At 45.5% G+C, this 24,013-nt stretch overlaps 3 protein-coding genes across 6 annotated transcripts; all 3 read right to left on the bottom strand.

The window, feature by feature from the left end:
- Window positions 1–1,691: 1,691 nt before the first annotated feature.
- Window positions 1,692–12,374, bottom strand: parvb (parvin, beta). 3 transcript variants are annotated; one of them, XM_076038096.1, is made up of 13 exons: window positions 12,099–12,374; window positions 6,617–6,706; window positions 5,714–5,784; window positions 5,430–5,532; window positions 5,189–5,329; window positions 4,530–4,645; window positions 4,367–4,425; window positions 4,241–4,260; window positions 3,109–3,170; window positions 2,948–3,016; window positions 2,728–2,829; window positions 2,555–2,627; window positions 1,692–1,796 (listed from the first exon to the last, which is right to left on the bottom strand). In XM_076038096.1, the coding sequence occupies exons 1-13, from the start codon at window positions 12,196–12,198 to the stop codon at window positions 1,720–1,722; spliced, it is 1,083 nt and encodes a 360-aa protein (XP_075894211.1). In that variant the 5' UTR covers window positions 12,199–12,374; the 3' UTR covers window positions 1,692–1,719. The 3 variants fall into 3 exon arrangements, with proteins under 3 accessions (XP_075894211.1, XP_075894214.1, XP_075894212.1); XM_076038099.1 differs by lacking the exon at window positions 12,099–12,374 and adding an exon at window positions 9,797–9,956; XM_076038097.1 differs by lacking the exon at window positions 12,099–12,374 and adding an exon at window positions 8,087–9,152.
- A 435-nt stretch (window positions 12,375–12,809) lies between these two features.
- On the bottom strand, window positions 12,810–20,435 carry hdac10 (histone deacetylase 10). Of its 2 annotated transcripts, none has more exons than XM_076038090.1 (20): window positions 20,219–20,435; window positions 18,989–19,123; window positions 18,784–18,880; window positions 18,566–18,663; window positions 18,117–18,221; window positions 17,971–18,039; window positions 17,755–17,881; window positions 17,485–17,550; window positions 17,331–17,390; window positions 17,157–17,246; window positions 16,959–17,065; window positions 16,806–16,873; window positions 15,973–16,213; window positions 15,507–15,597; window positions 15,300–15,385; window positions 14,290–14,346; window positions 14,069–14,150; window positions 13,509–13,697; window positions 13,262–13,421; window positions 12,810–13,156 (listed from the first exon to the last, which is right to left on the bottom strand). In XM_076038090.1, exons 1-20 carry the CDS (start codon window positions 20,275–20,277, stop codon window positions 13,131–13,133), a joined length of 2,013 nt encoding a protein of 670 aa, XP_075894205.1. In that variant the 5' UTR covers window positions 20,278–20,435; the 3' UTR covers window positions 12,810–13,130. The 2 variants fall into 2 exon arrangements, with proteins under 2 accessions (XP_075894205.1, XP_075894206.1); XM_076038091.1 differs by having other exon boundaries at window positions 12,814–13,162; window positions 20,219–20,307.
- Window positions 20,436–21,298: 863 nt separating this feature from the next.
- On the bottom strand, window positions 21,299–23,445 carry aplnr2 (apelin receptor 2). The gene is made up of 2 exons (XM_076037955.1): window positions 23,361–23,445; window positions 21,299–22,892 (listed from the first exon to the last, which is right to left on the bottom strand). The coding sequence occupies exon 2, from the start codon at window positions 22,775–22,777 to the stop codon at window positions 21,299–21,301; it is 1,479 nt and encodes a 492-aa protein (XP_075894070.1). The 5' UTR covers window positions 22,778–22,892; window positions 23,361–23,445.
- Window positions 23,446–24,013: the final 568 nt, after the last annotated feature.

The raw sequence follows: 24,013 nt of genomic DNA, 5'->3' as shown, positions 1-24,013 counted from the left end.
AAGGATCCCCCCCCCCCCAAAAAAAAAAGAAGATAAAGGCCACATTTCAGCCCCACAGCCGTCCTCAGGGGGGTCTTGATCAACTCGTTCACCTGCTCACTGATTCAGGCACCGTGATGGACGAGCGGCTCACACACACACACACACACACACACACACACACACACACACACAGACTGTACATCTTAGCACAGGCATGGGCAAACTATGGCCCGGGGGCTACTATGGCCCGGGTTGGGCGGGGTTGGGAAAGTTGGGCTGGCCGGATTGTGTAATCTGGCCTGCCCAATTTGAAGAAATGATATTAATAGTCAGTAAGTCATACAGTAGCTGTATTTCATACATTCTTTCCGTGTTTTAAGAGTTGTTTCAATAAAGAGCTAAATACACACTGAATTTGTTGTAACTTTGCTTTGGCTCATTTTAAACTGACATTAAAGCACATTTTCTACAAATCCCATGATATATGTTTTTTTCTCCTATGAGGTGGGTCATCAAAACGCTCCATCCATCTGCTCCTGTTCTGGCCCCTCTGTCACATTGTAGAAGCCATTGTGGCCCACCAGTTAAAAAGTTATGCCACCCCTGTCTGGCGGCTCTGCTTCCCGGGAGCTCGGAGAGCTCGGGGCTGCAAGGGTCAGTCAATATGAAGTTGCTCTGAGGCAGTTACCTCCACATCCCATCTCCCTCTAACCCCTGGGGACGGCACTTAAGGCAACAGCATCGGCCTAAGAGCGCGGCCTGAGAAGTGGTGGTGCGCACACTTTGATAGATACTGAGAGCACATCTTACGTAAGTTCCTGTCTAAATATTTGGAAAATATGCTTACTCACCACGCTGCCAGAAATAAACGGGACGTGGAAGTATCTGCCGGATAAGAGCGAAGACACGGCCAGCTGCCGGCTAGCGTGACATTTAAATGGATTGTGTTGATTTTTGTTCTGCAGGAGTGCAGGACAGTGTGTTCAGACTTTTTTTGTTTTTTCTTTTCTTGAAACATTCATACATTTTCCACCAAATTTTTAAACTTACAGACTGCCAACAGAGCAAGCCAAAAAAAAAAGAAAGCTAGTGGGTCATAGCTAGCTTGAGTTCAAGTATCTTCACTTTTTTTTTTTTTTTAAAACTTTGTTTTGCTAGTACATCCCTGAATCTTTTTTTCAGCTTAAACAAGCAGTAAATAAAACTGTAAAAATAACTATAGCAAAAAAGATTCTGACGTTATAATAAAAAACTAGTAGTACAACAAGGTAGCTATAGCTGATGATTTAACATATGGCTTTGGCACAGCTGAATGTGATTATTTTAGATTATTTTATATTTTATTTCTAATAGCCAATCACCTTTTTAAAATGTTTTTTTTTTTAATTGCAATCGAAAACTAAAAGAAAAACATTGTCAGCTGAATTGAGTTTTGACATACATTAGGTTCTCATACATTATTCCCTCGTTGCCTCACTATTCAAATTAAGGCTAAAGGTTGCAGCGCTTCCCGGCAAGCAGATAACAATCGAAGAAGGAATAAATAAATACATTTGCCATTTCTTAAAGATTAAATACCAGTATTCTGAGACTTTTTTTAGACTACTGCCCATGGGTCTCAGTATAAATTCTGCATAATCATGGCTCCTTCAGTGTCCGGACCGCAAATCATTATACCAGCAAAGGTAGAAAAGGAGAGTGAGGCAATATCACGGGATGCAACCCTGAGAAGGTCAGCTAGTCAGAGTCTTTATAATTGGTGAAGAGGTTGTAGAGGACTCTGAGGGTGGATTTGAGGTTCAGGTTGACAACGTCTGGAAAACAAAGACATGAAGACAACAAAATTATCAAAAGAATCCATCTGAGTTGAACTTGATGGATGTTGTGAAATGGAAATGGCTACACTGAAGACGATCACGGCACAGGGGTGCGCTGCACAGCAAATATTATGAACATATATTAAAGATTTGTTGTATAAATAGAATCAGAGGTACTGTATATATGCAGCGCAACAGTAACACAGAACTACACATTTAAGAATCATTTCTAAATGAACAACAGGAGAGGAGTGTGATATAAAACGTTGACATTGAGTCTGTTAATAATCAATCAATCAATCAATCAATCATCAAATTTTAAATACAAACACTTTGATTCAAAGGAGCTACGTGTTGACCAAAACAAACCAGCGCAGGTAACAAATGCCACACCGGTTCAGTCCATCATACATTTTGTTTTGTTTTTTGAGGTATGATTAGCTGAATGTTGTATATACCCATGTTAGGACATAAATATATCACACTACTGTATGTGCACCAACATTACGTAATAAATTAAATCTTGCCTGCTGCAGAGGTCCACTACCAAGCCAGCTCAGGGCTGAGTGAACGACTGAGAGAGATTGTTAAGAGTGAAGCAATGTTTCCCTCTGCTGGACAACCTCTGATATGACTCAGACGCAGTTAAATACTAAACAGCTTTCTTGAAATGGTCTATTTTTAATAACCTCACCCCTCTCATCTAATCTCTAACGAGGTCATTGGTTAATTCAATTTTTAAAAGGAAAGTCTACCTTCAGGTCTGGCTTTGGGTTTCTTCAGGCCTCCGTCCTGCATCAGCTCAAAGGCAAATGCCACGTTGTGAACCTGAGGGGATAGGGATGCAAAGTGAAAAGTGGGTTTTAATTAGTTTGAGTCGTCAAGAATCTTTACACTTGGAATGAGAGGGTTTCCTTTTGTTAATCACCTTCTGCTCAAAGCTCTCCGGGGTGAGGAAGAAGTTGTACAGAGGGACAAAGTAGTCCTCCAGCAGCCCCATCAGCAGAACCAGGTACACTCCGTCAGCAAACTGGCCACAAACACACAGACTGCATGACCACCTGCACCACATCCAACACACTCGGGTGCAAAATACACATCTGGTGTGATTCAATTCAACTGAAACAGTAATCCTGGCATTTTCCTACCTGCGTTTCCAGCTCCGTGACTTCCAGGTTCAGCTTGTTCAAGTGTTTGTTCACGAAGGTGATGAGAGACTGATGACGACACAAACAGCGATCTATGTATCATTTCTCTCACATTTCATTTTTTTTTTACCTTTTAGCATAGAAACTGGGAAGTTGAATACCGTTTTCACCACGTTGAGCTTGTCAGGTGCGTGATCCAGCAGCGTGTCAAACGCGTCCCTCTCTGTCGCAAGAGACAAATGATTCAGTCAGTCAGTAAGTTAGTCAGTCAAGTCAGTCAGTCAGTCAGTCGTGAACGTGCAATAATATCTGGGGAAAACAAGCATGTAGCATGTAGAACAGTGGGTTGTTATCTTAGCTTAGCATCATAACTTCAACTCACATGCTGCTCGCTACCGTTGCTGCTTAATAAACATTCATTCATTCATTCATCTTCTATACCCGCTTATTCCTATTCAGGGTCACGGGGGTCTGCTGGAGCCTATCCCAGCTGTCTTAGGGCGAAGGCAGGGTGACACCCTGGACAAGTCGCCAGTTCATCGCAGGGCCACATAGAAACAAACAACCATTCACACTCACATGCACACCTACGGACAATTTAGAATGTTCAATTGACCTCACGTGCATGTTTTTGGAGTGTGGGAGGAAGCCGGAGAACCCGGAGAGAACCCACGCAGACACAGGGAGAACATGCATACTCCACACAGAAAGGTCCCAGGCCCGGGCCCCGGAATCGAACCCACGACCTTCTTGCTGTGAGGCGGCGGCGCTAAACACTGCGCCACCGTGTCGCCCGCTTAATAAACAATTAATGTTTAAAAAAAAAAAAAGCTGCGGTGCAAAAATGTATTTAAAAATGTGCATGAATTTTGATTTTCTTGAACACGTTTCTACACATAAGGCAAATCCTTTACACATTCTCCTCGTCTCTTTCATCAAAGCCATAGAATCTCCTCTCTGCTCGTCCTGCAGCCCTGCTGCCCACTGCCCCCAACCTCAGCATCCCTCTGCCCAAATATCCTCTGTCAATAACCCCTCCTGATTATGGCACCGTACCTGACACAGTTAAGTTTACATTTCCCAGTTGGTTCTCTCTGATTGTATAAAGCGCTTTGAGACGCCTTTGGTTGTGATTTAGCACTGTACAAATAAAGTTTTATTATTATTATTATCATTATTATTCTTATTTCCTATTAAGTCGTGAAGCACACAGAAACAGACCCGACCTAAAATAAGTTGGGGGATTTATTTCAAGGTCAGTAAAATGAATATATAAATCTGTCCGGAACTCACCGAACCTTCCCAGCATCATTCTGGAAGAAGGAAAGGGAGATTTGTTTTAGTGTGAGGACCTGTTTAAACATGGACATGAGAGACCAATAATATGACTTCTTAGGACGGCTGTGGATGAAAACTCACTCTGTGCTGCTCGTCAGCTCCTTGGTCACCACAGTCGTCTGCAGCACGCCCTCGCATTTCTGCACCGCCACGGCGGAAAAACACAAGCACCCAGTCACACCACAGTCAGGGACAGTTGATGCACATCGATTTATATCGCAACATATGAAAAGGTCATTCTCACCTTGACGACCACCACTTGCACGGACACATGCTCAGGCAGCCTGATGGGCGCCTGGAAGTGCATGGCCAGCGCCACCAGCAGGTAGACGATGGCCACCAGGTTCTTCGAGTGGATTGCTGAGCACAAAACAGGGGAGGGGGGGTTGAGTGGAAACAACTCCATGTGCACTTCTTCTTTCTTTATTGGGATTTATTTTAACCTGAAGACCAAACAGTTGGTATTTTTAATTCACTGGTGCGATGATGACGATGATTTGAAAGTGTACAAATGAGAAGTAAATAAAGAACAATATTTATTTATCGTTCTAGATTTATACTATAAATATTTAAATATAGATTTTGTATATTTTATTTTATATTATATTATGCAAAATATTTAAATGTGTTTTACTTTAGACTTTTTTCCTTGTCTTATTCAATGTGAAGGTTGGATCTAAACTACATGGTTCAAGTGATTCAGCTGATTGGATGGTTAATAGGAAAGAATTAAGCGGGGGGGGGGGGGGGGAATAACATGACATTAGATCATATTTATTTGAGATTCAGGCGTCTCAAATCAGAAAGAGCAGAAATTCCGACTTTCAGCCCGCTTTTCTGGCGCCATGTCACACAGTTTTTCCTCTCCTGGGCTCAACTGGCAGGCAGCCGTGCGTCACTCACAGTCCACACTCCACTTGATGGTCCAGCCGTGAGGCATCAGCAGGTCGTTGACGGCCTCCAGCACCGTCGTCAGCTTCTGCTTCTGTCCGATCTCCGACTGGGTGACTTCGGCCACGTTCAGCTTCTTGCCCGACAGCTTCTCTGGTGGTGACAGGATGAAGAGCAGGGGTTTGCTCGGACACTCCAGCAGGACACTTGGCCGCTTGATTTGTACGGCATCAAATGAATACAGACTCCTCACCAAACAGTTTCTGGAGCACTTGTCCATCGTAACAGTCATCCTCCAGGTCTTTGACGATGATCCTCTCCTCCTCCAACTCGCTGTTGATCCAGTCAATCAGGACCTGCGCACACACACACACACACACACACACACACACACACACACACACACACACACACACACACACACACACACACACACACACACACACACACACACAGGGTACAATGCAATTAACCAACAACCAGACGCTGCCAAGTTGGATGTTGTGTTTCCTGACTGTGCCCAGGATTACCAGCTACCTTCAGAAGATCTTTAAATTTCAGATTCTCCCGTGAGGTCGGGTCCAACATGAGCCTCTCTGCGTTCTCCTCTGGCAATGTGAGAAGAAAAAGAGGTATTTGAACACACACACACACACATACACACACATACACACACACACACAAGCAGAGTTCCCATCACTCTCTTGTTGATTCACAGTGAGACTGAAGCGTCTCAGCTCCGCCCACTTTCATTTCTTGCTCCCCTACTGTCAAAGACCGCCTTTAGCCACACTGGTCAGCATATTGTGACCTCGGGGGACCCTCCATCCACATCCACAACCACACCCACAACCACAACAAGTTTTAAGAGGAGCAACAATTGTCGAACAAGTTTTCATAACCTTTGATCGATTCAGACATAAATACATCCAAGCAAAACTACTGAAGTAGCTGAGATTTATTCTGGTGAAAGATTGGAGGCATTGCTCTGCTCTTAAAATCCTTGAATATTAAATGTGATATGAACTCTCACTGTGCAGCAAAACTGGCCTTTTACTGGCAACAGGCAGTTAATTAACTAATGGGTATGGACATGCGACTGCAGGAGTTTAAGTGCTGCTGTAATTAGCGAAGGAAATGAAGATCTTGACCCAGGGGTCACACTCATCCAATGAGCTACAGGATCAATCATTTAAAAGAACAGGGATTTTTTTTTCCTCCATCACAACATCAAAAGTACCTGGACCTGCCTCAGTTTCTGAGCTTTTGTGCAATTTTGAATAACTTAGTGTCCTCGGGTGCCACCAGTGAATAAATTGAAGCAGGAATACATGTTTGTCTCAATTATGAAAGGGCTTTTGAGTTAGTGTGTGTGTGTGTGTGTGTGTGTGTGTGTGTGTGTGTGTGTGTGTGTGTGTGTGTGTGTGTGTGTGTGTTTACCCAGTAGTGTATCCTCTGGGTGGATCTCTGTCCCAGTGGGGAGCATTGGAGCGTTGATGGCATTCTTCCCTTCCTCATGGAGGTCACTCACTGGGGGACAACAAGCACATGATAAGGAGTTAATATACATACACAGGAATTACTATCACATGTTTGACTATAGGAAAGATAATAATGCAAACATAAAGAAACACTTATGCAAAAAAATTAGTGTTTCTGCATCTAAACCATAAAACCCCCCTCTGACTTTCATCTATCATCATCTCATCTATATAGTTTTCTCAATTTATGAGGTCAGTGCTAGAGAAAATGATACAGTGACAATTATTTTAAAAAAAAAATGTCAAAGTTCTGATGAAAATGTGCAATTTTTATTGCCAGGATACAGGGATTTCTTTATGTTGGATGATATCAACATTTTTGGCTTGAATTAGAACAGCAAGGCTCTTTCATCAAAAAAGCAAAACAAAACTGTACAGCGTGTTCACAAATATAAGTATCGACAGAGTCCACATTGACTTCAAGAATAAAGAGAATAAAAAAATCAATTTCTGCTACAAAAAAAAAACAAAAATGTTCCACGTCTGAGTGCAACTCCAGGGTTGTTTCAGAGCTATCTCGCACTAATGGACACAATGCTTTTTATCAATCTGCTTTTCAGTGCAGCGAGAACAGCAACAAGCTGCACTGCAATCAGATTTTCTAAAGTCCACCGCTTCGTTTCCACGGCCCGATAAAATGGAGATATATAATGGGAAAAAACAAAGATGAGGAAAGAGGATGAAAATTTTTAACTCCCCCTTAAAATGGCCTCAATTAAACTTTTCCCCTCCCGACAAGAGACTCTGAGAGTGCGATCGTTTTGGTGCAATCTGGACAGAATCTCCACTTCAAAGCGTCTCCACGCCGGCGTCCCCAGGAGGCGCCGTCCCCTCGGCTTTCCTTATCGGGTTCAGCCTACCCGCAATGCTGAGGCCGCCCCCACCCACCCCCCTGCTCAACCCCTTCTCGTCCCCGCGTCCTCCCTGCATCTCGCCGCAGATCAGCAGCTTGGCTTTTGTAATTACACAAGGAGCTCGTAGCATTTCATCATAATTGTGCCGCTTCCTCCCTGCGTGGCTGTCCGTGGCTGTCCGGCTGCTGCTGCTGCTGCTGCTGCTGCTGCTGCTGCTGCTGCTGCTGCCTCGTGGAGACGTGGGCGCAGAAAAAAACCCTCTGAATTATGCAATATAATGACTTTCCGCTGTAACAAGTCTGTGGAAGATTGCAATTAGAATGGGAACACTTTCACAAATACAAGCTCTCCACGACAGACACAAAGTGGATTTTGTGTATTTCATTTCTGGGTTCTCAATACACACAATTCTGCTTCCCTTTCAAACAATCACCGGTTCCTCAAACAGACAAAACAACAACAACAACAACAACAACAACAACAACAACACCAGCAACAACATTCTAATCAGTTACCTTGTTTCTTCCTCTTGGTCCCACACAGCAGCCCGGCCATGTCCCCACTATACACCTCACAGATTCCCCCCAGCAATGGAAGTAAGGAGCCAAAGGGAGTGTATGGACCTAAAAGTGTTTGTGTGTGTGCGTGCGTGTGTGTGTGTGTGTGTGTGTGAACTGTTGTGTATGGGACTTGGTGGAAGGGGGGGCCGGGGCGTCATCAAGTGTTTATTTCTGTCCCAGCCCTCCACCAACCCTCCCACCCCCTCTGCGCTCCAATTACAGGAGACGCTGAGGGGGCTCTGTGCCTGTGTGTGTGTGTGTGTGTGTGTGTGTGTGTGTGTGTGTGTGTGTGTGTTTGCATGTACAAAAATGAAGACAACGCAACCCGACTGGAACGCATCCTGGCAGTCAAACCAACGACAGGCCGTCAGCGGCAGGATTGAGCATCACTGACGCCCCGGTGACTCTGCTGTTGTCCGACTCTCGCCACCAGACCAGCCGACGGGCGGCGGGACTGAGTTGGTGTGCAGCCGCGAACCAAGCCTTTCCGTTCTGCTGCAGAGCATCATCAATCAGAGAGCTGCCGCAGTCCTCTTAATGGAATTACACTCATTGAAAACAAAAGTGCAGCCCGGCCGAGGAGAGCGCTTCTCTTCTTCGTGCCGCGGGCTCCTCGCTGGTCTTTCCTGGGACAGCAGAGGCAGCCGAGGCAACACGTGACAATGTTTCTATCCACGCAGTACAGGTATAAAATAAAAGAAAAAAAGAAACTCTATTAGAGGCCGGCGGTGTAGCAGACCCAGACTGGCTTGGTAGTTTTGTTACGCCGCCCTCCAGAGGGGGGAGGTGGTATGTTGTGATATAAATAATTCAGTCGGCAGACTGGAGCTCAGATGTAGCGCTGGTTATTTACGCCGATGCAGGCACCGGTGAGTCACAGCAGCCGGGAGATGACACTGAGTCTGAGCACATGAGGCTGTCTGCAGACCTAAATATGATGTTTATCATCATTGCATCATTGTATTAATTGAATCTATTATTAGCGTGACAAGTAGTATGCTGTTGATATGTGAACTCAGTAACATTTGTTTGGTGCTGTAACAGGATTATTCCTGCTGTAGCAGGATTACTATTGCAACAGCACATCATCAGTAGGGTAAAACTAACCTGTCTCACGACGGTGTAAACCCAGCTCACGTTCCCCATTAGTGGGTGAACAATCCAACGCTTGGTGAATTCTGCTTCACAATGACAGGAAGAGCCGACGTGCATGAGACGTGTGTGTGTGTGTGTGTGTGTGTGTGTGTGTGTGTGTGTGTGTGTGTGTGTGTGTGTGTATTATTTTGTATAGATATCAGTCAAATATTTGCAAAAACAGCCTATAAGCCTATAAGTGAACAACAACAGCTGCAATTAGTCAAAATTGTAAATTCCCCCGGAATCTATTTTTTTGGGGTGTAGTTCTATTTTTAAGTACCAGCTTCTGATCAATCACGAGGAAACTGTGTGTTGAATTTTTGTGTCATTTGCAGATGAAATACTCTTAATCAATCTTGATTTATACAAAAGAAGACAAACGTTAATTCAATGAATTGTATTTTGTAATGGCTTTTTATCAGCTTATCAAACTATATCCTCACTACAGGACACGTGAAACTAAATGGTAACAGAGGATGGAACTAGAATGGCGACAGCAATGATGACTGGAAAAAAACGCTGACTTACTGTTAGCAGACTCCATCAGAAAAAGCGTTTGCGTTTGCTCTTTGTGTCTTCCCAGAGTGAACACCCTTGGAGATGATACACTATCACCCTTTCAGCCCTCAGGGAGGAAAAGTGTGTGTTTTCCCTGCGTTAAACTGTCACTCAATTTAGCGGAGCTGTGTCTTGTCAGAGGAACACAGACTTCCTCTTAGTTTATCAGGGAACCGAGAGACAGTCGAGAACATGCAGCACGTGCAATCGCAGGACTCTATGATGGAACATGATAAAAATATGTATCTAGTTCTTTAGGTGAAAATGCAAAACTCACAAAAACCAACAATCTTCTACCAACACTGGTAGAAGATCGTGTCTCTATTCGGTCAGTGAAGCCACCAGAAATGTGAAAGGCCACTATTTGACTTATTTTTGCTTGTTTGAAGTGTGATCTCAAATATGCAGCTCTTGAATAAAAAAAAAATAAACAAACAAAAGCCCCCTGTGACATCACAAAGGGTGGACTGTGACATCAAAAGTTAGTGTCAACACCCCCGACCAAGTGTTTGTCTATTTGACATCTAAGACCACATTACAGCCACCTTATTCACCCTTTGTTTGTGGTTCAACAGGCATTTTCAAGCAGTTTAGCTGGAAATGGAAACTGAGCATTTAAACAGAGGGTTTTAATTTGCTGGGGCTTTTTTCTTCTTTTTTTTTTAGGGGGGGGCTACAGAAGTTATTATAAAAAAAAATAGTGCAACATTGCACGATGAACAGAAGTTCTACAATTAAAAAGGAAGATCTGATCCTTTAAATGTCACGCAGCAAAGGTGGAAATCAATGCTGTTTTACTTCCAGACAGCTCCACTGTCAGGTTCGGTGTAGCTGTAAACATATGTGAGCATGAGCCAGAGTCGCTGATTATTGTAAAATTAAAAAAAAACAACAACAACAACAACAACAACAACCACAGGTCTTTGAAAGGAACCAAGGGAATGCCTCGCTTATGGCAATGATTGGTCACCCTTCCCAGCTGTGAGTCATCCTTAGTTGGGTGTTTTTGTTGAAGAGGAACCACACCTCATTGTAACGGAAACCACAACAGCAACAGCAACAGCAACAGCAGCACTGGTCGCAGCCCGACGGACCGCACAACAAGCCCACACCCACCTCGCTGACGCCCCTTTCTGTTTCACTGGGCGTACGTTCGCAAATTGACCTCAGAGGGGCGCTGCACTTCAACGAAAAAAAAAAAAAAAAAACACTGAACATTCCCAGTCTGTGGATCTGCATGAACTTTCCTACAGCTGCGTCTCCAACAGCAAGGTTGCAAGCTCTAACGGAAATTATGCGGCAGTTTTTGAAAATAAGCGTCTTATTTGTCGTAGCCGAACACATACTTTTCCTTTAAATTATTTTCCAATTACACACCTTTCACATTTTCCTTGCCTTTCACATACGACAGAGTTCTGAGATTTATGATTTCACTGTAAGCAAAAGCTACAGAGGCAGCTGATTTAACTTGGCCTTTCGCCTATGGATTTTTCTTTTACTTTTAAAAAGTCATGTTTTAATTTAAAAAAAAACAAAACAAAACCAACATCCTCGACCTATGTATACAATCCTAAAAATAGCCGAATATCTAGACTTTCCGAGGGCTGTGATGGGTGGAAACAGTGGAGGCCCCTGGACAATTAAAATGTGTCTGTCGGTGCCTTTCATGGAGATGACAAACACATGGCTGTGAAAACAAACACACACACACACACACACACACACACACACACACACACACACACACACACACACACACACACACACACACACGTTAAACCTGCCAGCTGTCTGTTTTACCACACACACACACTGTCTGGCCTGGCCTGGTATTTGGGAGGCCAGCCAGACGGTTTTGACCAGCAACTGGGACAAAGTGGAATTGTGGCTCAGAAATAAAAACAGAACCGCTTATCTTGATAACTTTCCATTGGTGCCTGCGGCCAGAGGCCCTGCGGTCTATTTATGTGTACTACCTCAGGCTAAACGACTGACAGACCTTTGTCCCGACTACCCTTTCAAAATGACAATAATAATGACAATGATAATGGGGCGGGTGGGGACACAAAAAAAACAACATTTACACCCAACATTTATACTGGACGAATAAATTACCCAGTCAGATGCGAGGTGTGTTAGTCCCGCCAGTGATGCCCCGGCTTGTAACATTGTAATGCAGATGATGTGATCGTGTGCCGCATCACGGACAGAGAACCACGTCAAGGTCGCTGAAGAGGAGACAGACAGCGACGATAAGGACAAAGTTACGCACCTTCCTTCGCCTTCTTCCTGCGCACGAGGGTTCCTCCTAATTTCCCCAGGAACGACTCGTCCTTCCTCATCTTGGCGGCCGCCGACGCGCTCCCAGACATCTTTGCGCGGTCAGCGGCGTGTTTACAGTCGGCCAGTGGACTGGGAAAAAGCTGCTCACCCACCGTGATGCGTTCAGGCGCCGCTGTTCACCCCAGAAGGCGGCGGCGGCGAGACACCGCACACGGCCACCGCACACGCTGATGGAAGCAGAGCCACACTGTCCGGGCATCAACACACAGAGTGACGACTCACGTGGGGCTGAACGGATTGGGCACCGGCCGCCCCACAGCGAACCCAGGCGGCAGGAAGAAGAACTGGCGCTCACCAGGGCAAGAGCTCTTTACTCCTATAAAATGAGCTCTACCATTTATTTGACGTCCACTTTTTTTATTTACTAAAATAAAAAGGAAGATATTGATGAAGCAAACTTTTGATTTATACGTTAGCAAATTACTCTTGGTGATAAATTAATAAATATTTGATTTGATGATCTTCAGTCATAAACAAACAGATATTATTGAAACAATAACATATATAAATAATAAAGTATTGATGTAGTAGAAAATGCCAGAATTTATAACACAGGTAAGCATATAATAATAATACTAATAATTATTATTTTCATTTCATAAACTTGTTTCACCGTGACAACAACAAAGCACACTTGATGAAAAAAACAAAACACTTCACTCTGAAATATGGCGACGTCTACTTCCACCCAGTAAGTCCGACTATATTTTAAAACATAGTCAGCACTTACAGAACAATGACAACATAAAACATGAAATGTTATTTTGAGACATCTCACCATAAATGAGAGTAAAAAGATTCATGATTTTCAAAATGCATTATTCTGCAGTACTAATTTACATGTCAGTATCTAAAATATCCATAAGACTTCATTCATTCATTTTCCATACCCGCTTCTTCTTCTTAACAAAAAAAAACACAGGTTAGTTTGGGGTTTTTGAATATTATGGATTGTTCCTCTTCAGGACTCGCCACATTCTCCACATCCTGTTGCTGAAAAAGAGACATTTAAAATAACAGGGACCACGTGCTTAACGGCTGCCAATATCAGATTATGCATGGTGTGGTGTTTGTCTGTTCATGTTCACTCACTTGTGGTCTGCAGGAGCTTCCACTCTGTTTGCAGCCGATGCCGGATTCTCTCTACAGCCTCCATGTGGTCGGCTAAAGGAGCACGAAGCGGACCCAAAGGTGGCGCTGCGTCCCCGAGGAGACGGGAGACTGTGGTCGCAACATGCGACTTCTCCTCTTCCTGCAAGGACCAAATTATTTAGCAATGACCCATGTAGGGATCCTGAACTCATCGGAAAGACAGAGCTTGCACGCAAGATATTCTTACGTGCATGAGGACGAGCGTGTGACCCTGAGCCAGACCCTGCAGCAGGCCCGTTAGCTGCTGCCACGCACTGTCACACACTTCACATCCTGCCGTCCGAACCAGCAGAACCAGACTCGGATCAAACTCATATCCCAGAGGAAGGAGGAGGCTCAACACAGCCTGCATGAAACCTGGGACATCACTGCAGCCCTGTGGGAATACACACACACACACACACACACACACACACACACACACACACACACACACACAAAATTGTAGTTTGAACTACACGTGTGTTTGAACTACACTAATATCACACAAGTGTTTAAATTAATTTTCAGTAAATGTATTTAATATTTTAAATACACAGGGCAGGACATTATGCAAGGACACATTAACAAAACTTTTTCTGAGAACTTGGAGGATCTCATGGAAACTAAAATGACATTGGCTGCATCTCATGATGACAATATTATAAGAGGAGAACAACATTAGTTCCCCTAATTATTCTAACATTTTGATAAAAGACAATGCAGCATTCTTACTAAACATAGACATGCAGGAAATGTTCACAATACCTTTTTCAAACAAACAGGAACTTCATATTTCCCTTTCTGCTCGTCTGACTCATGGCTGCTAAACTGCACCAGGACTGTTTTCCTGAAAATATGATGCATTTTTTGTTATTGTGGTGTTAAGACTCAAACTGAACTGGCGCTGAACTCTTAACTGTCAGAGGAGAAGCACATGTTATGAGAAAGTTTTAATTAGGGAATCATGAATCACAAATGATTCTCACCCGTCCTCTGTGCCAGGAATCACCTCCATCCTGTCACCGACGCACACAACCAAAACCCTGAAAGAGGAGAAATTCACATGGTAAAATGTTGCCCCATATTGAGGTCTGATCCACAACAGATGCTACAACCAATACAGAATTAACTGAATGAAGTTCATTGTCTTCATAAGGTACAAATTGTTATTACATTTTGTCTTTCAGAACAGACACATGACTATTTTGATGTCTTGTTTTTTGTACCTTTACCTGTTTGAACGGAACCTCCCTTCTTCCTCAGAAGGCCACCTGAGTGGTGTTGTGTGACGTGCATTTGTCAGCTGGTATCACGAAGGCGTAACCCAAATAATCATGGGACGACTCCAGGGTCAGAGCACAGGGAAACAACAGACACCACTGCTGTATCAGGGAGGCCATGGAGGTACTGAAGTGAAGCCCGAGGACGATGAACAGGGATGAGGGAGCGTACCTGCTCTCTCACACCTGGAGCGCCGTCCTGGGGGGAGGGGCGGGGGCGGACTGACAGCGGGAGGTGTTTCCCACCTGTCAAAACCTGACAGGTCTGTTACACCTCCGTGATACCAGCTGGTAACAACACAGCGGCACACAACAGCACCACCCAGGGGACCTTCTGAGGAAGACGGACGCTACCGTCGAAACATGTAAAGGTACGAAAATAGCATCTTAACATAGTCATGTGTCTGCTATAAGAGAAAAGCACCAATAATAATCAATATGGAATCAGCTCAGCTTGACTGGAAACCCAAATGTTCTTCCAATGTTCCCCAAAACGTTTGCTTCATTAAGATCTCTGGTCCAGTTTGTCTATAAGGGGTAAAAGCTGCATTTGATTCCGCATGATTCCAAATTCAAGAGAGCCAAACGTCGGAGAGGCATCAGCAGCAAACAACATCAGACTGTTTCTTCAAACTAAGAGTTCTTTCTGCAAAGAGCACATTAACACAGCAGACAGCCGCCATAGCTTGATCACTTTGTCTATGGTCTCCAGTTACCGCTTGTTGAGCGCAGCTGCGACGTGTCGGGCAGCACAGGCCAGAGCCGCGGGGACGTTGCTGACCAGCGCCAAGCCGCTGCCAACCTGAGAGGTGGCAACAAGGCGTTGCAGTCAGCATACAGACACTCGCGGGCAAATGTTAGCAGCACAGTGAGGCAGCGAGTGTTAACTACAACAGTGGCAGACAAAGGAGTGAATGAGTCACCTCGTTTTTCAGCATCTTCTCCACCAGCGCAGTCAGAGTGACCAAGGTGTGTAGAGCGCCGCCGTCATTGGCATCCCTGAAGAAAGTCTCCCTGATTGAGAAAAACAAAACTTAATATCACAGCTACTCAAATCTGTCTCACTTTATTCCAGCGCTATTCCACTGGTGGGTCTAAATCCCAAAGTGGGTCGCGGAGCTGTTTTGATTGGGTCACAGCTTCATGGGCAGTTCCCCCTTTTTTTCCTTAAAAAAAGGGATTTTAAAATATATATATTTATATATTTATTGGCCTTTATTTTTCAGGACACAGGTCATGACAGAAAGAGGGCTAGCGTCTTTATTTTTGTGGAATAAAATTTGAGTGCTGTGGAATCATTTTGGGTCGTGACTTCATTATAAGGAAAAAAATGTGGGTCCTGAGACTCAACCAGTTGGAAACCACTGGTTCATTCCCCTTGGCCTTCACCTGAGTTTTCTGACAGTGGCTGGACCGGGATCCTCTGATGAACTAAACCGCTGACATCTGTCAGGACATGCGACGCCGTCGGGCAGGACCGCAGCCGTGCGGACGGGAGGAGGAACTCGCCGTGGAGGCTCTGGCCACTCTGCTACCGCTGCACTTTTCTTCTCCTCTTCACCCGCCTGTGGAGCTTTGCCCTCTGTCAACTTGGCGCGCTTGGTGCTGACGTCAGAGGTGGGCAGCTCAGCTGGACGGCGACAAATCAGGAGTAATAGGATAAATAAAGCTTTTTTATTCCATGAAATGGACATTTTTAAGGTTAAATGTGAAACATTTGGAGTTTTTTCTAAGAAGAAACAGCGACATCAAGTGGTTACATTTTAGATTGCATGCGCTCTGTCAGTTTTGACACCTTAGGGACTCCATGCCCTCTCTCTCCCGAGCTTGCCAGAGAGCTATAGTGGCCTGCGAGCAGAAAGCTGAATACCTAGTTAACCTTCTTCTTCACAGGTGTATTTCAGGACGGGAGTGTTTCCCTGAATATGAAACGCGCAGTCAAGCGGGCTGGATTGTCCACACCGGGCTTCCTTTGAAATATAGCGGTGCAAGATGGCAGCTAACTGGGAGCAAGAACCTTATTGCTCTATGTATATTCTTATATACATATAAGAACTGTTCTAAAGGTAGAAAAAAACAAATGTCTTTTAATGTACTGTGAGTATACACTTTTATGTATGTATTTATGGGCTCAATGTTGCCATTTTGCCAATACAAAAAACATAAACTATGCCAAATTTTACACACTGGACCTTTAAAGAGAGTAAGAGTGCATAGTTCACCAGCATGGCTGAGGCAGGACCAGTACGGCAGGTGAGCTGATCGGACACAGTGAAGAGTCTCAAGAGCGCTGAGAACAGAAAAAAAAAAAAGGTTAAAATTTGTTAACCTCCAGAGGAATTAAGAGAGGAATCAGAATGTAGAGCGGCAGAGACCTTCTACAGGGACCTGTGAGGTTGGCAGAGGGAGGAGCAGGATCACCGAGCAGAGTCTGTACTGTCTGGCACACAGACTGCGGCAGGGAGGTCAGGTTGTATCCTCCCTGGGAAACAGGAAAAAAGCCATCAAAATAAAAGTTGTTAAAGCGTCGCAGAGTCACAGAGGACGGATGGAAGTGGCTGCGTGAGGCCGACCTCCAGCACGGCGCACAGCTTCCCTCCGGCCAGGTTCATCAGCAGGTGAGTGAGGTGAGCAAAGACGTCGGGACTGGCGCTCATTTCACCCTGAACATAAAGAAAACGGCCAGCTCAGCTCCACTTTAATCTGTCGATAAATATGTTTCAAATAAAGCTTTTCTGATTAGATACCTCAGGGTCGCCGATGGCTGAGTCAAAGCCTGCACACACCAGGACCAAGTCGGGACAAAACTGAGACAAGTGATCAAAGATAAGTGGATTAAAACTCTTTCCAAAAAAAAAAGAAACTTGCTGAAAAAATGATAAGAAATTTTAACTGGCTTACTTCATAGGCCACTGGAAGCAGAATGTGACAGAAGATCGAGAGGAAGTCGCTGTTTGTCATTCCCACCTGAAATATGACAACTGATTATTAAAAGACACAAACACAAAAAATTCTTAATGCATCTCGTAATAGAAAATAAAATAAAAGATGAGTCTTTACAAAAAAGCTCATTTCCAATAAATAAAGGAAAATCCAAGAAGAAAAGCTGATAATGGGTAATAATGACTGATGTTAAATAGACATGTTTTCAGTATTTCTGTGGCTACTTGCTTTGTTCCACGGCACGTTTACGTTGAACCCGACGCCTTTGTCTTTGCCAACAGCATCATAGTCTGATTCTCTGAGGTTGGGCCAGAATTTCTGATGCTCATAACGGTGCCAAGAGAAGTAAAGCACGCTGGAGAAAGAAAAAAAATGTAGAATTTGATTGTGAGGCAACATCTACTGTGTGTAGTCAGTTGAATAGATGCTGAAGAGGAAACGCACCTCGGGTCGTCTTCAAAACAGTACTGGACCCCTTGACCGTGATGAATATCCCAGTCGACGATCAACACCCTGAGAAATGCAAAGTTATTGGATTTATAGATGGCTGTGATATAGGACGTTGCTCACAGTAAAGCTTCCGTTTTTACCTTTTAAGGTCATATTTTTGCTTTGCGTATCGAGCTGCTATGGCCACGTTGTTGAACACACAGAAACCGTTGGCAGCACTGCGCATACTGTGGTGTCCTGGAGGTCTGTCAGTACAGGCAAACAGGTTAGACAGGTCATATTTCAGTCTGGGTACAAAATCGAACCTCAGGCAACTTTGAAAAAAACATCAGCTAGAGGCTGTGGAGTAATGAATGTGGATCACTCACAAGTTTTTTGGGATTGTGTTAAAATAAGACAATTTTGGAAAATGTTGCATGAAGGATTGTTGAAATTACGTGGATATGAGATTCCTGTGTCATGGACAGTAATGTATATGTGTAACCTGGGTAAAGATGGAAAATATAAGAGTGAAGGACAGACACCTGATGAAAGTATTAACAGCAGCTGCTAAAAAAGCTGTGTCTCTTACACATCTCACGTGCCTCACCTGACCAGAGCCATGCCGTTCCTCACCTTCCCTGTCATGACGCTGTCCACGAGCTGCAGGGCCGCCCCTGCAGCCAGCTTGGCACAGTGGTAGATGTTCTGTGATGGGAAAAAAAAGGATGACTAAAGCATGACCCCGCATAACCATATATTTTTTTATTTAAATCAGCATAACCCGAGGATGGTCCGCTGCCCTCGAGCGGCACGTTTCGGACTTACTGGGTGGAAGTAGACGTCACCATATTTCAGAGTGAACACCTGCAGATCCTCCAGAGTCATGTAGGGCGTCTTCTTCACCGCCTCCAGGTACTCCTCGCTGTCGTGGAAACGCATGCAGCAAAGCAGATAGGACATTTTGGAGACTGATTTGAAGGTAAATGAGATTTGAAAGAGACTTGGGGGCGGGGGGGACAGAAAGTCAGACCTGTGCACCAGGAGGATGTCTTCATCAGTCGCCTCTCGGACAGGAACAGAGACACAGCGATCAGCCAGCCCACTTTTGATGAGGGCTTGGTGGCTGACGGTGAGCCGCTCAGGTACCTCAATCTTACACACGGGACTGGAGGAAATCAAATAACTCAGAGTTAGGATGATAAATGAGGTCCGGAGCAAGCCCCACCAGGTTGCCACTGTGGTGGTTGCCATATTGTGACCTTATTGGTGACTCTTCAAATTGCAAACATCTGTGTGTGTGTGTGTGTGTGTGTGTGTGTGTGTGTGTGTGTGTGTGTGTGTGTGTGTGTGTGTGTGTGGTTGTCAGTCCTGTGACAAATAGCTGCCATCAGTGACCCCCAACTTTGCCCAAATACTGGCTGGACAGCACCCCCCCCGAGACCCCTGTGTGCGTGTGTTAATGGGTGACAGATGATGGACAGCTGAGTGGATTCACTTCAACATTTACAGGGTTACAGACGTCCTGTCGCCTCGAGTCACTCAGGACTGATAGAAAGATACAAAACTCACAAACCTCCATGAATAACATGATAGATAGTTAAATAGATAGCTAGATACATAGCTAGATAAGATAGATATATGAGGCGCTGACAGATGCATGTTTTCATTCAAAGCAAGTTTAAGTGCAACATCGATTCCCTTCATAGAGTCCTGTGTTGATATATGTGATCTCATTCGTTTTACCTATGTTCATGTTTAAAAAGGTTAAGATATCTATTTAGTGGTATTTATTTTAAATTCTCCTTGTTCTTGGAGAATGTATAGTTGCCTCAGTATTACATGGTTTACGTTTCGTTTTGTTTTATGACCGTTCAAATGCCTCTTATGGTGTGTGTACAACGGCAGTGTGGGTATCATTAATATTATTCCTCCACATGTAGTGGAATGAGACAGCTTTATGTTACCACAAATGTTTTCCCCGCCGTTGTGAAGATAATAAAGTTACAGACAAAAAAAGACAGTAAAATCGTGGAAGAAGAAGAAGAAGAAGAAGAAGAAGAAGAAGAAGAAGGAGAAGAAGAAGAAGATGCAACAGCCTATATGAAAAGCTGCATGAGACAAGATAAAGTTAAACAGAAACGATCATGTCGTTTTAAGTAGCTGTCGTCATTAGTTTCGAACTTCGAGTTACACCAGTTGAAATGTTCCGGCTGGCGACGAGCACGATCATTCATTTACTAGTTGTTGTTTTGAAACTTACTCAACCCAGAGCAGTTTGTATTTGGTCATCTCCTCGTCATAAATCAGCGCCGTTCCCATCTTAGCGATTTCCTTTAAGAAAAAAAGAAAAAGAAAAGAAACTACTAGTGATCAATTCACTTCTTAAAATGTGTTTTTAAAATAATAATAATAAAAACGCGGCCACGAGCGAGGAGGTTTGCTTCCTTACAGCGGACAGTACAATATCGTATTGCTTTGAGAATCTCCGCGCTAGACGACCGAGTCTTCTTCTTCTACGATCAATGTACATCAACAGTGCTATTTCGCCCTCTATCGAGAAAAAGGAGTACTGCAAGAACCACGACTGGAGAGAATAGAATCGATTACAGCGAAAGATATTTTGGTATTCTCATAATAACAACAAGTTAGCAACTTAAAAAGAAAATTAAGCATTGAATCCGTTTTTTCTTTCTTTTTTTATTTTCGTTTTTACAGGAGCAAACAGATCTTTAAAGAATACAAAGGAGAATCTGAATTCCCACATTTCTGACTTTTCTTTCTTTCTTTATTTTAGAAAAACAACAGTGCAAACAATAGAAAAAACCAGTGCAAGTCTAAGAAAATAAACAGCTGATACACTAACCAGTAAAAAATAAATGACAAAATGACCTTTGGCCTGAGGAGAAACAAAAACTGGCTGTGGCCTCCACCGATGTTTAGAAAGTGGCATCTTTCCCGTGGGAAAAAAAATATGAAGAATTTAAGACGGCGGTGTTGTTTGGCAAAACATGAAGAGTCTGATTCTCGATCCCTGAGAGGAACCTTTCCACTTTGAGAAGCCACACATGGCTGAGAGTCATATCACCACCTGCTTCCTGAACTCTGTCTCACTTGACTTCAGGTCTGATCCCGTCTACCTGTCCGCCCCCCCCCCCCCCATCCCCACCCTGCCCACACACCCTCCTCCACCCCCACCTCCTCCTCTTCATCTGTCCAATCTGCTGTTTCCTCTTGCATATTTGAAGAAAAGCCAAGCTTCCCCCACCATCTCCCCCAACTCACCCCTCTACCCCAACCTCCTCCACCTCATCCACCTCCTCCCAGTCCTCCTCCTACTCCTCTACCCCTTCCCCACCTCCTCTTCCTCCTCCTCTGCTCCCTCCGTCCGATCTGCTGTTTCCTCTTGCGTCTTTGAAGGAAACGCAGAGCTTCTTCCCTCCATAGCCTCCTCCTCCTCCGCTGCTCCTCCTCCTCCCCCCCTACCCTCTCCCCTCCTCTCCTCCCTCCTCCCGCTCGCCACGCAGCAGCACAGCATGGCGGCGGTGGCGATGGCTCCCCGGCACCTCCTCCTGAAGGCCGGGTCGCAGGCAGCGTACAGGAGCGGGTTGAGGCAGGAGTTGAGGTAGGCCAGGCAGGTGACGTAGGGCTGGGCGGCCAGCAGCAGCTGCTCCAGTGGACAGGAGTGAGGCAGGAGGCCCAGCTCCAACAGCACCGACAGGCTCTTGTTGACGTGCAGCGGGAGCCAGCACAGGAAGAAGGCCAGCACCAGCGAGACGATGACCCTGAGGAGCCGCCGTTGGCGCCGGCGGTCTGGACGAGGCCCGCGGCCAAAGTGTCGGCGGAGCAGCCGCGCCAGCGAGCAATAGCAGAGCAGCAGCACCAGCAGCGGCAGCAGGAAGCCCATCAAGGTCGACTTGATGCTCAGTGCCGCTGCCCACCATGTTTCCGCCCTCTCCTGCTCCGTCTCCTCCACCTCCGGCCCGATCAGCACCGAGTAGTCCATCTGGCAAGAGAGGACCACCGAGCCGGAGCCAGCGGCGGGGTGAAGGTCGTCTTCAAGGTCATAGTCGGCCTCCACCTCTCTGACGGAGCGCAGCAGGAGGCCGGGCAGTGCCAGAAGCCCTGCCAGCAGCCACACCCCCCCCAGGATCCATAGGGCCCGGTGCGGGTGGTGGTGGCGGTGGCGGTGGTGGTGGCTAGGGGGCCGGCGCCCGGTCAGCACCCAGTAGCGCTCCACGCTGAGCACGCTCAGGCTGAAGACACTGGCATACATGTTGAGGGCGGTGAGGAAGCTGCTGAGCCGGCAGAGCGGCTGGCCGAAGGGCCAGTGGAAGCCCAGCGCCGTGTAGGCGGCCCACAGGGGGAGGGTGACCAGGAAGCACAGGTCTGCTAGCGCTAAACTAGCTATCAGAGCGTTGGTCAGCGGGCGTGAAGGCCGACGAGGGCCGGCGGGGGGCCCGGGGGCGGAGCTGGAGGAGCTGGAGGAGTCGGAGGAGGAGCGGGAGGAAGAGGAGGAGGCCCAGCAGCTCCTTCGTCCTCCTGACGGTTTCCCGCCGATCTGCTTCCTGGGAGGCAACGAGTCACAGCCGCCTCGGTCTCCAGACTTTGTCCTTCTCCCGTCCGCCGGGTCCAGATAAGCCCACAGCACCAGGCTGTTGCCCAGGCCACCCACCAGGAAGGCCAGCAGGTAGACAGAGGGGATGATGGAGAGAGAGGGCGACCAGTCGCTGTAGTCGCAGTGGTGGAGGGAAGGAGAAGGAGTAGGGGAGGAAGGGGAGGCCGAGGTGAAGAAGTCTATGCCTGGCACTTGCGCATCCATTCTTGTGGGTTGTTGTTGTTTTGTTTTTCTCACGTCAAATAATTTGCCATTAAAAATCACCGGTGCTCTCCTGCACAGCTGGTCCAGGCAAAGTCAGACCCTTTCACTCCTGTCGCTCTAAAAAAAATTCAAGGAAGCATAAAGGTTGGTCAAAATGCACCACAGTGAAAACACTTCAATATGTAAAATTTGGTATTTGGTTGGACATATGCACTCAACAAAATTATTCTGGATTTGTTTTGGGCCTTTTTTTTTGTTTGTTTGTTTGTTTTTTTGCTCATTTGTACAACTTTTTAATCTAAAATGTTCATGTCATAGTGAATGTTTTACTTGTCACTTTACCCACTTTTCTGACAAGAGTTAAAACCCAAATTAAACTCCTTTGTCGCACACACAACACACAACTTGAGTTCATCCTGGCAAAAAAAAACATTTTCACAGTTTCTCATTTCTTCGTGAGAAACAAGTTCTGAGACCACAATGAATAAACAAAGCAGATAGTTAGAGTTTAAATTACACACTGCACCCTGTCTGCAAACCTGCATGTCTACCGTACGAGTCAGAAATATAACAGAAAAGACACTCACGTTGGCTCCCGACAGTCCCAGCCGATGAGTCCTGGGACTCAGCGATACTTCACTCTACTGTCCTCTCATACCGTCACCCTCCGCTGCTCTCACTTTCTAATCACACTGCCGGCAGAGGAAGGTGTGCCTCCTACTTATGTCTCAATGTGAACCATTGATCCCCTTACATCCTCCACTCTCTCCCTGTCCCCAAGCCTGGACCACCCCAGAACAGAGCTACGAGACCCGCAAACAGTACCCCCCCGCACCCACCACCCTTCCCCTCCCTCCACCCTCCAAGACAAACACAAACACCTCCCGAGAGACACAATAACACAAGGCATCCTTCCCCCACGAACACACACACCACGCACATACAAACAGACTCCCTCATGTCACCTCCCTCTCCCCCAACTCCCAGATTCTCTCGGCCACCCGTGTTCTTTCCCTCTTAAAACACATCCTGAATGCGCACGCAAGTGGATAAATGCCACAAAACACACCCTCAATTCAAAGCCTCTCACATGTTCAAACACACAGTTTATACAGTGGTCAAATGTAATGGCGCCCGCAGAGGACAAACAGCAGCAAACAGCAGCAAACAGCCTTCACTTTCACTCCCCATGGATGCATGTGAAAGGTCTAAAGAGGCCAATATCTATCGAGAGAG

The sequence above is a fragment of the Nelusetta ayraudi genome, unplaced genomic scaffold, assembly GCF_046127955.1.
Source record: "Nelusetta ayraudi isolate G7.1 ecotype Tasmania unplaced genomic scaffold, CSIRO-AGI_Nayr_v1 ptg000053l, whole genome shotgun sequence".
NCBI lineage: Eukaryota > Metazoa > Chordata > Actinopteri > Tetraodontiformes > Monacanthidae > Nelusetta > Nelusetta ayraudi.
This window is presented reverse-complemented; position numbering and strand designations above follow the sequence as displayed.

What these genes read in the sequence shown, in the direction of transcription:
- parvb (XM_076038096.1), bottom strand. Translation starts at nt 12,198, where the DNA reads ATGTCTGGGAGCGCGTCGGCGGCCGCCAAGATGAGGAAGGACGAGTCG. An exon ending in AGTGCTCCAGAAACTGTTTG is followed by an intron (nt 5,330 to 5,429) that starts GTGAGGAGTCTG and finishes TGTCACCACCAG; the next exon opens with AGAAGCTGTCGGGCAAGAAG. An exon ending in CGGAGAGCTTTGAGCAGAAG is followed by an intron (nt 2,628 to 2,727) that starts GTGATTAACAAA and finishes CTATCCCCTCAG; the next exon opens with GTTCACAACGTGGCATTTGC.
- hdac10 (XM_076038091.1), bottom strand. Translation starts at nt 20,277, where the DNA reads ATGGGAACGGCGCTGATTTATGACGAGGAGATGACCAAATACAAACTG. An exon ending in TAAACGTGCCGTGGAACAAA is followed by an intron (nt 17,551 to 17,754) that starts GCAAGTAGCCAC and finishes GTCATATTTCAG; the next exon opens with GTGGGAATGACAAACAGCGA. An exon ending in CTCACAGGTCCCTGTAGAAG is followed by an intron (nt 16,874 to 16,958) that starts GTCTCTGCCGCT and finishes TTCTGTTCTCAG; the next exon opens with CGCTCTTGAGACTCTTCACT.
- aplnr2 (XM_076037955.1), bottom strand. Translation starts at nt 22,777, where the DNA reads ATGGATGCGCAAGTGCCAGGCATAGACTTCTTCACCTCGGCCTCCCCT.